The 14,530-nt window shown below is 40.7% G+C and overlaps 1 protein-coding gene across 3 annotated transcripts in view; it reads right to left on the bottom strand.

Moving 5' to 3' along the window:
• The window catches only part of syne2b (spectrin repeat containing, nuclear envelope 2b), a 112,506-nt gene extending 98,887 nt beyond the window's left edge, over nt 1–13,619 (bottom strand). For 2 of the 3 annotated variants that reach the window (XM_029125398.2, XM_029125400.2), the window contains exons 1-2: nt 13,498–13,619; nt 8,525–8,660 (exon numbers count right to left, since the gene is read on the bottom strand). In XM_029125398.2, the coding sequence (XP_028981231.2) occupies nt 8,525–8,609 (85 nt within the window). In that variant the 5' untranslated portion in view covers nt 8,610–8,660; nt 13,498–13,619. Of the gene's footprint in view, nt 1–6,816; nt 6,836–8,524; nt 8,661–13,497 lie in introns of those variants that run through there. The other variant, XM_029125399.2, reaches the window with a different exon arrangement.
• Between the last annotated feature and the right edge of the window lie 911 nt (nt 13,620–14,530).

The following is a 14,530-nucleotide window of genomic DNA, read 5'->3' as shown; positions in this document are numbered from 1 at the left end:
GTTTAATGAGGCTGAGGAGTCATGCCATGATTTCAATCGATACTGTAACCAGTGTTGCCTACAGGCAGGCAATATGACTCCACTAGCTCTACACTTACAAGAAGTAACATGAGATCCCTATTGACTGCTAAGATTGACTCAAAGGTAAAAACATGTAACAGATTTTTTCAGAACTCTATTTATAGCTTGTTGACTACTGCTGTACTAAAGAGAATTACATTTCTGTCTAAATCTATTGTCTAATCCTTTAGCCTATTAGTTAGGGCCATTAAAGTACTTTTGGTTTTTCCAAAAGCCTAGTTCAACTATGAACTGAAATACTTAAGATGACTTATTGCTAGCTGACATTTAACTGAACAAAAAGTCAGTTCCAGTTTAAAATGGGAGTGGCTTCAAGTCGGCTAGGCTTTGCTGAAATACTGTGACTAAAGCCTCCCTAGTTCTTTGAGCAGCAGCAAGTAACAGCATTCTTGTCAAGCGGCAGATTTGTCACCGGAAATGAAGATTGTTCTGCCGGGTTGATCTCTGCCCTTCAGGTACTTGACTTCATGGCCCTGAAAGAGACATCATTCACCCAAGAAAGTAGTGCTACTATTGCTGCATTCTCTTTATTTAAATACTTGTTTTCCACCCAATGTGCTGTCATAATCCACACCCTTTGATCAAAACACCTCCCCACGGCTATGGGCCACACCCTTGTCCAATGAGATCTATCTATTTCCTCATCTTCGCCTTTCCATTTAAACTTCACATTGTTTTCAACTAATGTCCACCAGGTGGAAACATCTTCAATGAGCTTGACACATTGAAAACTTAATTTGCTGACAATGGCAAACCACTCGTATTACTAGGTGACTGAGAATTTCCAATTTCTCAACTTTAATCTCCAGTCTCCTCCCACTCACATGGCAGGCAATGCAGTTGACCTCATCTTCACTCAATTCTGTCAGCCCGACTAAACTCACTGCAACCCACCTAAAGGTCTCTGATTCCTAATTTGTTTCCTTCTTGCTTTCTCTACTCCAACCCTACCCTCTCAGGCACTACCCAGAAGATCATGTGTTAGAAAAACGGTTTATTCTAACTCCCATACTAATCTGTCCTGTATCCAATCTGCAACACTAGACCCCTCTAACAAAAAGTAACAGACTTGTCTCCCTTCAGTCTTTCTTTTAACATCCCTCCTGATTTCTTTCTCTTTATGTTTTCCTCAACCCTAGCTTGTCAGGCTTCAAGACGGTTCACTCAACCACTGAGCTTCCCTTCCTTCTTCCTCCTGGGCCTGTCCACTCCAACACTTGTTCATCACAACTGACAAATCAGTGTTGTACTCTTGGAAGAGTGCAAAGACCTTTGGCATGACTTTAGAGAACATGTTGTTGTTTTCCGGAAACATCAATACAGTGACTCGTTACTAAAGGTTTATGTTCTATAACATTTGTAAGGCACAACCTTAGCCCACATACTGTAGGATGCACTGCCGCTACAAATACATGTACATTTCATCTCACGTTTTGTTTGCTGCCACTCATTGTTGGTAGGGCTCCCTGCATGTGCAATCAAATCCTGCTTGTACCATCCTAGTAACTTCCTAAATGTCTCCACGATGTGTCGTGCCTAAGAACAGCTCGCCCCTTGAGCCTTATTGCTTACTCATAAACCGGGTGGTTTGATTCATGAATGCTGATTGGCTGAAAACCAATCAGCTATTACTATTATCAGCTATTACTATTTTCAAAATAGTGTTGATTCTTGATTAATGCTCTCTTGATCCACTGCTTTCTCGACCACGTGCATTGTACCATCTGAATTACTGTTCAACAATAGATAGTGGATGGTAAGCCCTGACCAAGTCACCACAGCCTACTGAGCTCAGTGATACAGGAACAGACTTATAGACCTACCAAGCTGTTGTACAGAAGGCCAGTCTTGGCTCCAGTCAGTGCCTAATGTTAATCTTAAGGACTCATTCCAAATGTGAGTCAGATTACAAATATATATACAGTATCTCACAAAAGTGAGTACACCCCTCACATTTTTGTAAATACTTGAGTATTTCTTTTCATGTGACAACACTGAGGAAATGACACTTTGCTACAATATAAAGTAGTGAGTGTACAGCTTGTATAACAGTGTAAATTTGCTGTCCCCTCAAAATAACACAACACATAGCCATTAATGTCTAAACCGCTGGCAACAAAAGTGAGTACACCCCTAAGTGAAAATGTCAAAATTGGGCCACCACCATTTTCCAGCACTGCCTTAACCCTCTTGGGCATGGATTTCACCAGAGTTTCACAGGTTCCCACTGGAGACCTCTTCCACTCCTCCATGATGACATCACGGAGCTGGTGGATGTTAGAGACCTTGCGCTCCTCCACCTTTCATTTGAGGATGCCCCACAGATGCTCAATAGGGTTTAGGTCTAGAGACATGCTTGGCCAGTCCATCACCTTTACCCTCAGCTTCTTAAGGAAGGCAGTGGTCGTCTTGGAGTGTTTGGGGTCTTATCATGCTGGAATCCTGCCCTGCGGCCCAGCCTCCGAAGGGAGGGGATCATGCTCGGCTTCAGTATGTCACAGTACATGTTGGCATTCATAGTTCCCTCAATGAACTGTAGCTCCCCAGTGCCAGCAGCACTCATGCAGCCCCACACCATGACACTCCCACCACCTTGCTTAACTGTAGGCAAGACCCACTTGTCTTTGTACTCCTCACCTGGTTGCCACCACACACGCTTGACACCATCTGAACCAAATATGTTTATCTTGGTCTCATCAGACCACAGGACATGGTTCCAGTAATCCATGTCCTTAGTCTGCTTGTCTTCAGCAAACAGTTTTACGGGCTTTCTTGTGCATCATCTTTAGAAGAAGCTTCCTTCTGGGACGACAGCAATGCAGACCAATTTGATGCAGTGTGCGGCGTACCCCCCACCCTTTCAACCTCTGCAGCAATGCTGGCAGCACTCATACATCTATTTCCCAAAGACAACCTCTGGATATGACGCTGAGCACGTGCACTCAACTTCTTTGGTTGACCATAGCGAGGCCTGTTCTGAGTGGAACCTGTCCTGTTAAACCGCTGTATGGTCTTGGCCACCGTGCTGCAGCTCAGTTTCAGGGTCTTGGCAATCTTCTTATAGTCTAGGCCATCTTTATGTAGAACAATAATTCTATTTTTCAGATCCTCAGAGAGTTCTTTGCCATGAGGTGCCATGTTGAACTTCCAGTGACCAGTATAAGGGAGTGTGAGAGCGATAACACCAAATGTAACACACCTGCTCCCCATTCACACCTGAGGGCTTGTAACACTAATGAGTCACATGACACCGGGGAGGGAAAATGGCTAATTGGGCCCAATTTGGATATTTTCACTTACAGTATGGGTGTACTCACTTTTGTTGCCAGCGGTATAGACATTAATGGCTGTGTGTTGAGTTATTTTGAGGGGACAGCCAATTTACACTGTAATACAATCTGTACACTCACTACTTAACATTGTAGCAAAGTGTCATTGCTTCAGTGTTGTCACATCAAAATATATTCTCAAATATAAAAAAAATTTGAGGGGTTTACTCACTTTTGTGAGATACTGTACATTTAATATGATAAAAATATACATGGTCTGTTTTTCTTCTTTTTGCTTTTTACAAAAGTATTACAAATAAATACCTTCCACATGAGAATCCAGCAAATTTTTGTCAAACTATTTTATCATAATTAAAGTTGAAGAGGTTTGCATTTGAAGGAAAAGAAACCTGAGAGTTGTGACACACTTGATGTTTTGCCAAGCAGCATTCAAAACAAAGTTGCCAGTTCAACCTGCTCAACATGGACACACAATTAAGGTTTACTCTTTCATTTTGGCCACCAAACGCAGAGCCAGGTAGGGACCCAGCAAACAAAAACTAAAATGGTTTGCATGTCCACAGGAGTTACATCCATGACAGTTGGATATTTTGTCTCTTTCATACCCTGTTCCTCTTTCACAATGGTGAAGACAATAAGTAAACATTTTAATCACCAAACATTAGAACTCTAAATGGTACAAGGCCATCTCCAAAGGGTTTGGGATCCCTGTTTCAACAGTTTGCAATGTTACTGAGAACTTTACGGCTCATGGAACGGTCAAGAACCTCCTGGGACATGAGGAAAGAACCAAGAAGGCAAGAGGAAAATAGGAAAATGTATCAAAGGCAAGAGGAAAATGTATCAAAGAAGTCTTTGAAGGATGGTGCGAACTGTATAAAAACCACGTAAAACATCCATACAGCTTAAGGCTGACCTAGAGCAATGTGGAGTGAGGGTTATGTGGAATCATGAATGTATGTTTCATTGGAAGTTAAATGTGCCTAGATAATGAGAACAACAGAAACATCTGTGTTTACATTCTCTTTCCGTAGGTCACACTCTGCCAACCTCAGGAATGTGAACTGTTTGACTATTGATCATTTGGTGATCATTTTGGTGATCACATTGGTGCTAGGTAGCATGCCAGGTAGCAACGCCCTTCAAGGTATATGCCAGCTAGCAACCATTTTTACAGTGAGATGTAGTTGTTGAACGACAAGGCTACATGTACTGCAATTCTATTCAATGAACACAATGAATTGCTCTCTCACTTGACTCTTGAGGGGTGCGTGCTTAACGAAAGTGACCATTATACAAAAAGGCTTATATTACTAAAGTTTAAACCCGTACCGTGCACAAACCGTACCATGCAACACTAAACAAAAAAGGGCTTTATGGGTGAAGAAAAGAGGATCCCACAGCTGAAAGCAAAACATTAAAATGACTGAACTGCTCCAAAACCTGCCTAGTGAAATCACAATGGAAGATGGAAGATGTTCTGTGGGGAGATGTTACAGATGAACAGCTCTTTGACAATGAAGACCATAATTTTCTCGATAGGCGACAAAATGTATCTTATACGGAAATGAACACCCTACCTACAGGTAAACATGATGGTGGATCTGTAATGATGTGCGGCTGCATTGCTACCTCTGGTACTGGAGTCCTTAAACTTAAGGAAATCATGAAATTAGTGGATTTCCATGGCATTTTTACAGCGATATGTGGCCAACAATGAGTCTCTGATCCCAATCTGATTGAAAATCTTTGGAAAGAGCTGAAATCGGCCATTGGGAAAAGGAATCCTGCAAACATAGCAAGCTTGAATAACTTGCAATTGAAGAGTGGGTGAAACTACCAGCAAGAAATGTTTGTAAGAAACAATCCAAGAAGCTGTCATAGTTGGCAATGGTTGTGCAACCAAATACAACCTGTTTCAAAAGAAGTTGGGATGCTGCGTAAAATGCTAATAAAAACAGTATGCAATGATATGCAAATCATATAATGCTTATATTTAATTGAAAAAAACTACATGGACAACATATCAAATGTTAAACTGAGAAATGTTATTGTTTTTGGAAAAATATATGCCCATTTTAAATTTGATGCCAGCAATACGTTTCAAAAATGTTGGGACAGTGGCATGTTAATAACTGTGTTGTATCTCCTCTTCTTTTAACAATACTCTATAAGTGTTTGGGAACTGTGGAGACCAATTGCTGTAGTTTTGAAAGTGAAATGTTTTCCCATTTTTCAAACCACAGGACAGTTTTCCACTATGCCTCAGTCCATCGTAGCTTGGGCAACAGAACACGACAGAGTTTCGGGATCTTGTTTATATCTGATTTCTTATTTGCATGGTAGTTTTAACTTGCATTTGTGGATGCTGCGAAAACTGTGTTCACAGACAATGGTTTATGGAAGTGTTCCATACAGTGATGTCCACTACAGAATCCTGTCTGTATTAATGAGTTGCCACCTGAGGTCCTGAAGATCACAGCCATCCAATAATGGTTTTCGGCCTTGTCCCTTGCATACAAAGATTTCTCAGGATTCTCTGAATATTTAATTATATTATGTACTGTAGATGATGAGATCCCCAAACCTTTTGAAATATTACATTATTCTTAAATTGTTGCACTACTGTAGCTGCCCACGCAGTCTTTCAGAGAGTGATGAACACCTCCCCATCTTTACTTCTGAAAGACTCATCCTATCTGGGGTGCTCTTTTTATACCCAATCATGTTACTGACCTGTTGCCAATTAACCTCATTATTTGTGTGATATTCCACCAGGTTCTTTTTTGTATTACACAACTTTTCCAGTCTTTTGTTGCCACTGTCCCAACTTTTTTGAAACGTGTTGCTGGCATCAAATTCAAAGTGGGCATATATTTTTCAAGGAACAATAACATTTTACACTTGATATGCTCTCTTTGCACTATTTTCTATTGATTATAGGGTTTAAATTATTTGCATATCTTTGCATTCTGTTTTTATTCCCATTTTACCCAGTGTCACAACTTTCTGGAAACGGGGTTTTATTATCATTTTAATGCTAAAAATGTTTCTCTAGTGAAAACACAACATGTAAGTTCAAAGGGCATCTTTTTTTGTTGAATACTTTTGGACATCCCCTTAAAATATTCTGATAACACAATGTAAGTACATTTCCAACTATTTCTGAATATATTGTACATGATATGCAAAATGTTCAAGGGGGCCAATAATATTGACCAGAACTGTATGCAGCATCAGTAGCTTGACAAGTAATGTTTTGATGGTTTGCAGAGGTAACAAAATACCTCTGTATGGCCTAAGAACCTGTCTACTGATACGGTTAGATGTGTGGTCACTAAATAGCTGACAAAACATTTGTTGAACAGTTACAACTACAGTATTTCCAACCTGAAAACGCAGCTTGCAGAAATGTAACAGCAATACAAACTGGCAATGTACTCACCCATGATGTGAACACCAGTGCTGCATCAGACAAGAAATATTTCAACATTTAATAACAAATCTTTAGATAAATCTGATGTATGAGCATGGTGAAACCAGAAATTAAGCAGTCTGAGATGATGATGATGTCTTCCGCAAACTGAATCTTTACAACGCAATGGGAAATTAACCATTAAAACGCTAAGTTCCTTACAGAGGGAATCCTGAATAAAAAACACTTAGCCAGCCAACCTACTAGGCTTCACCTCCAGGGGAGGCAGGTGAATGAAGACAAAATAGCTCCACCCACGCCAAGCTAAGGCCATGATAGATTTGGCCTGCCCAAACAAGACTAGCAGCAACCCAGTTCTCAAGCTACCACCCAGGTCCCATCACAAAATAGACCGCAGAGACAGAAAGGGTTGCTGCATGGTATACTTTAGATCATCCATGATTGCGTCATATTTTTCTGATGATAGTTTCTAAATATCCTATCAAAATGCAGGCCACTGTAAACGGTGTCAAACCATCAATTTCTGTTGAACTTTATTGAGTTTCCTGTTGTAATCCTGTTGGTCTTAGCACATACAGGCAGTGTTAAGAGTTTGCCACAGCCTTTATGATGAGACTAAATCTCAGCACACTAACTTGGACTATATTTAGCTGCATTCTTGAATTGTTATGCCTCCACATATGCGAAAGAAAAACAGATTTTCGAGAACATTGCTTTACAAACTGACTTTTCAATGCGGGGCCATAAACACCCAAACAAGCAATTGTGTAGTCTGGCATTTGAATAGCTGGGAAAAATCTAAAGCCTTGAATAAATTATCCAGAAATGGTTGTCTCAAAGTACAGCTAAAACAACAACATTCATGTGTTAGCATGTGACCTTTCAATAAAGGCAATCCGAATACAAAGCATAAAAGTGTAAAAAGTAGGGAGTGTCATTGTGAGGGACACAGAGCAATATATAGAGACAAGGCATAAAGACAGGGGTAGGGCAAATAGAGAAAAAGACTATTAGGCAAGTGTCATATTAATCCCCTGGGGAGAATACCTGTATTCAGTGCCAACATACAAGACAAGACGTCTCTGTTTCTCTGTGCCCTGCCCAAGGTCAACAGGATAACAAATCAAACGCTCAATTATCCTCTCCACTGACAGCGAAACTGATATCTGACCAACAAACTCTCTAATGAAATAGAGAAAACACCCTATAGGCAAAAGTTAGTGAACCTGTGATAAGCAATGAACAAAGTGACTTCATAGACATACAGAATGACTTATCACAACCCACTATTGAATGCCTCCCACTTTAGCCCCTTTTGGTTGACAGTTTGGCATTACACTAATATCCCAATCTTTTTACATTTCAAAACTAAACAAAACCTAAGGAGACTACTTTGAGACAAAACTTTATCACCAAATGTTCCCTGTAGTTATATTAATATGATTGTGAACTTTCCCCTTGCATTTCAAAATAATCTGTATAATTATCATGAAGAATGATGTTGCCCAAGAAACTGAAACAAGCAAGGAAACAAACAAGAGATTAATAACTAGGTTGTTTTCTTTTCAAACAATACATCCACAGGTCTGCTTTCCAACACGACACCAACATTCTTCTTAAAAGACTGAAGGACACATACAGAGCTAAGAGGAAAGAATACAAAGTTATCAAATAGGGCTAAAGAACGAGGGGTGAAAACACACAGAGAGCCACTGACCCTGCAGGAGAATGTGGACGTTGTCTATGTCCAGGGGTATGTGTCCCCTCTCCACCGGGCCATCTCTGTCTCCTGGCGACGTCATGCTTCCTGATGGAGGGGCTCATCCAAGAACCCCTGACAGCATGGTACCTCACTGGAGAACAACAGAAACAAACACGTCACAAAGACATGCCTCATTATTATTGGAGACATGTTTTATAGGATCCTATTCACTAGTTACAGATGGCACACACTGAATTACCTTCACATAACACTGACATAAGGACAGTACACAATGTTTATAGCTTCTGTTCTTTCCATTGTTTGGATGGCACCTTTGATCTGATGCACAATATCCACGAAGTAGAACAGTAACTTACATCCACTCAAAAGCAAAAATGGCAGAGAGACAAATGTATTTGTTCTTGAAACCTGCAGATTCCAGTCCCCTGGTTCCTCATTCACTCAGATCACCATTAGGGTGAAGACGGAAGTCTTAACATGGACAAAGGTAAGCTCAGTATTCCTACATTTTGCTGGATCTACAAAACGTGTCCTAATACCAGGCCTAAACACAGCTTTCAGATCATAACATCACAGTGTCACATGCAATAATGAGTGTCAAGTCATGATTGTTTCCATCAGTTTTGTCTCAGAAGTTCTGTGTCTGGTGTGTGTTGTTTTGTCATGTTTTGTGTTGCAAAAAGGAAGATCTTTATAACAGGTACAGAGATAATGTATGTCATTGCATTGTATCATTTACTCTCTCTCTCTCTCTCTCTCTCTCCCTCTGATGCACTCTCTCTCAAAACATGACAGACAACTATGAAAAAGAAAGGTAAAAGGTGACTGTGGTCAAAATACCCAATACACTTATATTAACCTACAGTTCTCCACTTCTCCCTATAACCTATACTAAAAACGACAGTAATGCAGTTGTGAAAAAAGGATAAACATGGAGGTGCATCTCCATCACTGTCAAACATGTGCCCATGGAATATTTGCTGTGTCATGGCCATTCTCACTGAAGTGTGGCATCTGTGCTATCCAAAGCTACATGGCAGTGGAAGAGACAGAGGGGAGGGAAGGAAAGGGGAAAGAGAGAGAGAATGTGTGAACCTGAGATCAAGTCATTCAGGGTTGCTCTAATTGTAGATACACTGGGGATCTAAAACACATACTGCACCATGATCCACTGGAAAAAGAACAAGGGGGAGGAGAGGCAATAACATCGGCATCAGACATTGTTCAATGAAATGGACACATAGCATGTCTACCACTGGAAAATATCCAGTTGATTCACCTAATAATTCCAGGGGTGGAGAAGTAGGTGTAGGGTTACGCTCTATGAATGGTACTCTCTAGGGCTGAGGGCTGTGGGCAAGGCCTTTGGAGGTGTGGGGTTGGGATTCTTTAAAAGACTGAGGGGAAGGTGGAGAGGTACTGTTCTGTTTTGCATACAATTGACACAATTTGTTCTGTTCCAGGCTAACTGGTCCTCCTACAGAGGCAACAGAAACAACCGTGTGGTTTTAATACAGTCAAGACAGTACACAGACATCACAGACCTTTCCTGTTTAAACAGTGTAAAACAAGACCAATCCTACCCATACAGCCAAGCATTCTGACACACAAAAGGACACAAGCATGGAGGGTGAAGAAAAACTGTCTCTAGTTCAAAGAGAGGGACAGTTTCTAGTTCAAAAAGAGGGACAGTTTCTAATTCAAAGAGAGGGACAGTTTCTAATTCAAAGAGAGGGACAGTTTCTAATTCAAAGAGAGGGACAATTTGGGGAATATGCAAGTACAGTATCAGCGTAAGCCAGTGAGGGACATGATTGTTACAGAGGAAGACAGACTGAGAGAGAGACAGAGAGGGAGAGGCCACGGCACTCCTCTATTATATTCCTGCTGACAGTTAGGAGTCAGAGGACCAGCAGTTTTCTCCATACCAGAACACAGCCAGCCTGGCCCAGGCCGGACAGGATCAAGGATATGAATCTCACTTTCAAAGACTAAGTCATGCTGCTCTGTTTCGGATCTGTCCTGCACTTCGTTGTTTGGCCCCCGATCACACCCACAGTGTCATTGTGTTTTGGTACACCAGAGGTAATTTTTTATGCCCAATGAAGTGCCATGTTTCAGCATTACATGTTACAGTGTATGCACTGGATGTATCCAACACATGGATCAAATTGGACACTTAAACGGCTTTACAGACAAGGAAGTACGCCAGTGAAGTGTTGTTGCACAATACAAATTTGTGTTGTGACATTAGGTGTGATCGAGGCGTTAGCATTTAACAGCCAATATACATGCCTTGCAAAAAGTATGGTATTCAAACAGACTGATTACTTGACTGAGCTTGTGCTGAATATCTCACTCTTGGTTGTAGCATTCATCGGCTCTGCAGGGCAGGAAGCATGATTTTACATGTCAGATAATCATTAATGATCATTCAGGTCCAAACAGATTTGAGATTTCAGAAATAGTCCATTATTTTGTTTACAGTGGATTGTATAAGCGTTCACCCTCTTTGGTCTTTTTCACATTTTGCAGTGTTGCCTCGCAATGTCAATGTCAAAAATACAATTTGACAACCTTTTATAAAATAATAAAACATACTTAAACACAAACCTTGATGCAGTTATTCACCTACACGCAAAGCCCCAAAACAACACAAAACTAAGCTTGATGTGGCAGCATCATGGCATGGGTATGCCAGACATCAGATAAAAACAGGGTCCAAATAAGCATAGTCAAGCATAGTCATATACTGTAACATCTGATTATGTGACTAGTTTGTTTAAACTAACCTTTCCAGACATCCAGACTCACAACATCTATTGTCTTGATAAATCAATCCAACATAAATCATGATGTACGATATTCGTAAGACCTAATGTTAAATGCGCTTAAATCATACAATGTATGCAGTCCTGATAGCTGATTGTCTGAAAGCTATCCTATCTGAGAGCATATACCATGCGAATAACATTACAAAACGTTTTAATGTTCTAGTCGTGTTTATTAATATTAGTGATATACACTCACCTAAAGGATTATTAGGAACACCATAAAAGGGGGTCAAACTGTGTTTGACCCCCTTTTGCCTTCAGAACTGCCTTAATTCTACGTGGCATTGATTCAACAAGGTGCTGAAAGCATTCTTTAGAAATGTTGGCCCATATTGATAGGATATAATCTTGCAGTTGATGGAAATTTGTGGGATGCACATCCAGGGCACGAAGCTCCCGTTCCACCACATCCCAAAGATGCTCTATTGGGTTGAGATCTGGTGACTGTGGGGGCCATTTCAGTACAGTGAACTCATTGTCATGTTCAAGAAACCAATTTGAAATGATTCGAGCTTTGTGACATGGTGCATTATCCTGCGGGAAGTAGCCATCAGAGGATGGGTACATGGTGGTCATAAAGGGATGGACATGGTCAGAAACAATGCTCAGGTAGGCCGTGGCATTTAAACTATGCCCAATTGGCACTAAGGGGCCTAAAGTGTGCCAAGAAAACATCCCCCACACCTTTACACCACCACCAGCAGCCTGCACAGTGGTAACAATGCATGATGGATCCATGATTTCATTCTGTTTACACCAAATTCTGACCATTCTACCATCTGAATGTCTCAACAGAAATCGAGAGTCATCAGACCAGGCAACATTCTTCCAGTCTTCAACTGTCCAATTTTGGTGAGCTTGTGCAAATTATAGCCTCGTTTTTCCTATTTGTAGTGGAGATACATCCGCCTCAAGGTTGTGCGTGTTGTGGCTTCACAAATGCTTTGCTGCATACCTCGGTTGTAACATGTGGTTATTTCAGTCAAAGTTGCTCTTCTATCAGCTTGAATCAGTCAGCCCATTCTCCTCTGACCTCTAGCATCAACAAGGCATTTTCGCCCACAGGACTGCCGCATACTGGATGTTCTTCCCTTTTACATTGTGAAATACTCAGACCGGTCCGTCTGGCACCAACAACCATGCCACGCTCAAAATTGCTTAAATCACCTTTCTTTCCCATTCTGACATTCAGTTTGGAGTTCAGGAGATTGTCTTGACCAAGACTACAACCCTAAATGCATTGAAGCAACTAACATGTGATTGGTTGATTAGATAATTGCATTAATGAGAAATTGAACAGGTGTTCCTAATAATCCTTTAGGTGAGTGTATATCAATGGTTAGGGGTATCCAGGCACTCCACGTGCCTCGTGCATAATACTGTAACATTGGTAACTGGCCATATACCACAGTTACTGTATCTTTATTGTTGCATAACATGGTTCAACAAATAATTATAATAATACTTGTAGGATTATTTCCACTAATGATGAAAAAGCATAGTAAATATACAAATTGGCAGCATTAATTAAACGTAATGAGCCCCAAACCAAAACGTTTAAAATTGTTTGACACGTACGCCTCGGTTTTTTCCCCATTTACATTTGAGATATTCCTCACTTGTCGAGTTATTAACAGCGTGCACTTTGACTTTCGGAATGCTAAATTGCGCGAGAGACACGTTAACGTCGTGACCCTGTCAGTGCCTAAAATAGCGCGTGGGCACGTGTTCAGTGCTTCTTCAATGCTCTTCAAGTCAAACTTCAGAACTGACTGTTAGTCCTTGAGGCAGACCAGTATTGACCAGAGAAGTTTTCTATAGTCAAAGCGCAGTTCTTAATTTTGTTAGTAGTAGAAAGTAGAAACTCATCATGAGAAACTCGTCATGGGCCTCTGTCTTGACGATTTATTAAGGTTAGCTAGAAGTTGAATACAGAAATATAAGAACGTGTAAATTAAATTAAGCGTATTGGCCAATATGTCATTCTGAACACGGGTTTGTGGGGTTGAAGTGTAAAATATTGCAATATGTATAAAACCAAACATTACAAGCTTAGTAAAAACAAATTATTTGCACTTTTCCAAAATCACAGCCACTAGGCTCATTCATTCACGAAATTGTTTATATACTTACAAGTAATTGAATTGGCGCGTGTCAGTTGTCCGGCCCGAAAAAACTTAAATAGAATAAAGCAAAACAGTAGACTAGAAGTTGTGGAGCACAAACGCAGTTACACCCCTCCCACGGTGCGCAAATTTGGAGAGGTCTACAACTCCGAGAGTAAACGCAAACTTCTGTCAGAAGAGGAGTGGGTTTCATACCGAGGCTGGTCGGCTAAATATACCAGCGAGTCAGAACAGAACATACTTTCCATTTTGGCACAGCTGGAGTGGTTGGTGGCAAGCATACAAACGTATATCCCATTGTATTTCGTACAACAAATGTGTCTCTGTGAGATCAACTTTTTTGTTTGTTTGTTAAACCCGCTTCATTAACCTCTTATGTATAGGCAAAGTAGTGTGTCCTTTTTAGATCTGGCATGTTCTTCAGCTAAACTAAGGCCAGTCAGATTCTTAGCTTTGATGCAATCGAATAATGTCCACTCCCCTTCCACCAATGGATCTCTGATTAGACTGAATCACAAATCCAATTCAATTTTCATGGATTAGGCAGGCACAGTTAAACTGTCTCACTAATGTCTCAGGTCTGCTGTTAGCTTGGCAATATAATGCTAAACAAAAAGTACACCTCTCAATTTGTAGTTATTGACAACAGCAATTGTAGCCAGTCTATTAATGTTGTATTTCCTTTGAGGATTTTTGTGTTAGCTATTCAACAACACAAAAGGGTGTCATTAACTAACCTTCCATAGTTGGAGGATATCCCTTTATTTCATGAGCACTTCCAGCAGGCAGAAAAGGCATTACATTGTATTGTGACCCCTGCGATCAGATCAAAAAATCTTGCTTGAGATTTAGGAAATTGTTCAGACCTAACCTTGATACCCCCCCCCCTACACACACACACTCACACACACACACAGTAGTTTTCATACAACTGGAACTGGGTGGAGGTTGTGCTTAAGTACTTGGTTCTTCTGCTCCCATCCCGAGCATATAGACGATTTCAGGAGAGGGATAATCTCATAATGAGCAAAGATCTTGCC

Source organism: Esox lucius, chromosome 15 (assembly GCF_011004845.1).
Source record: "Esox lucius isolate fEsoLuc1 chromosome 15, fEsoLuc1.pri, whole genome shotgun sequence".
Taxonomy (NCBI): Eukaryota; Metazoa; Chordata; class Actinopteri; order Esociformes; family Esocidae; genus Esox; species Esox lucius.
This window is presented reverse-complemented; position numbering and strand designations above follow the sequence as displayed.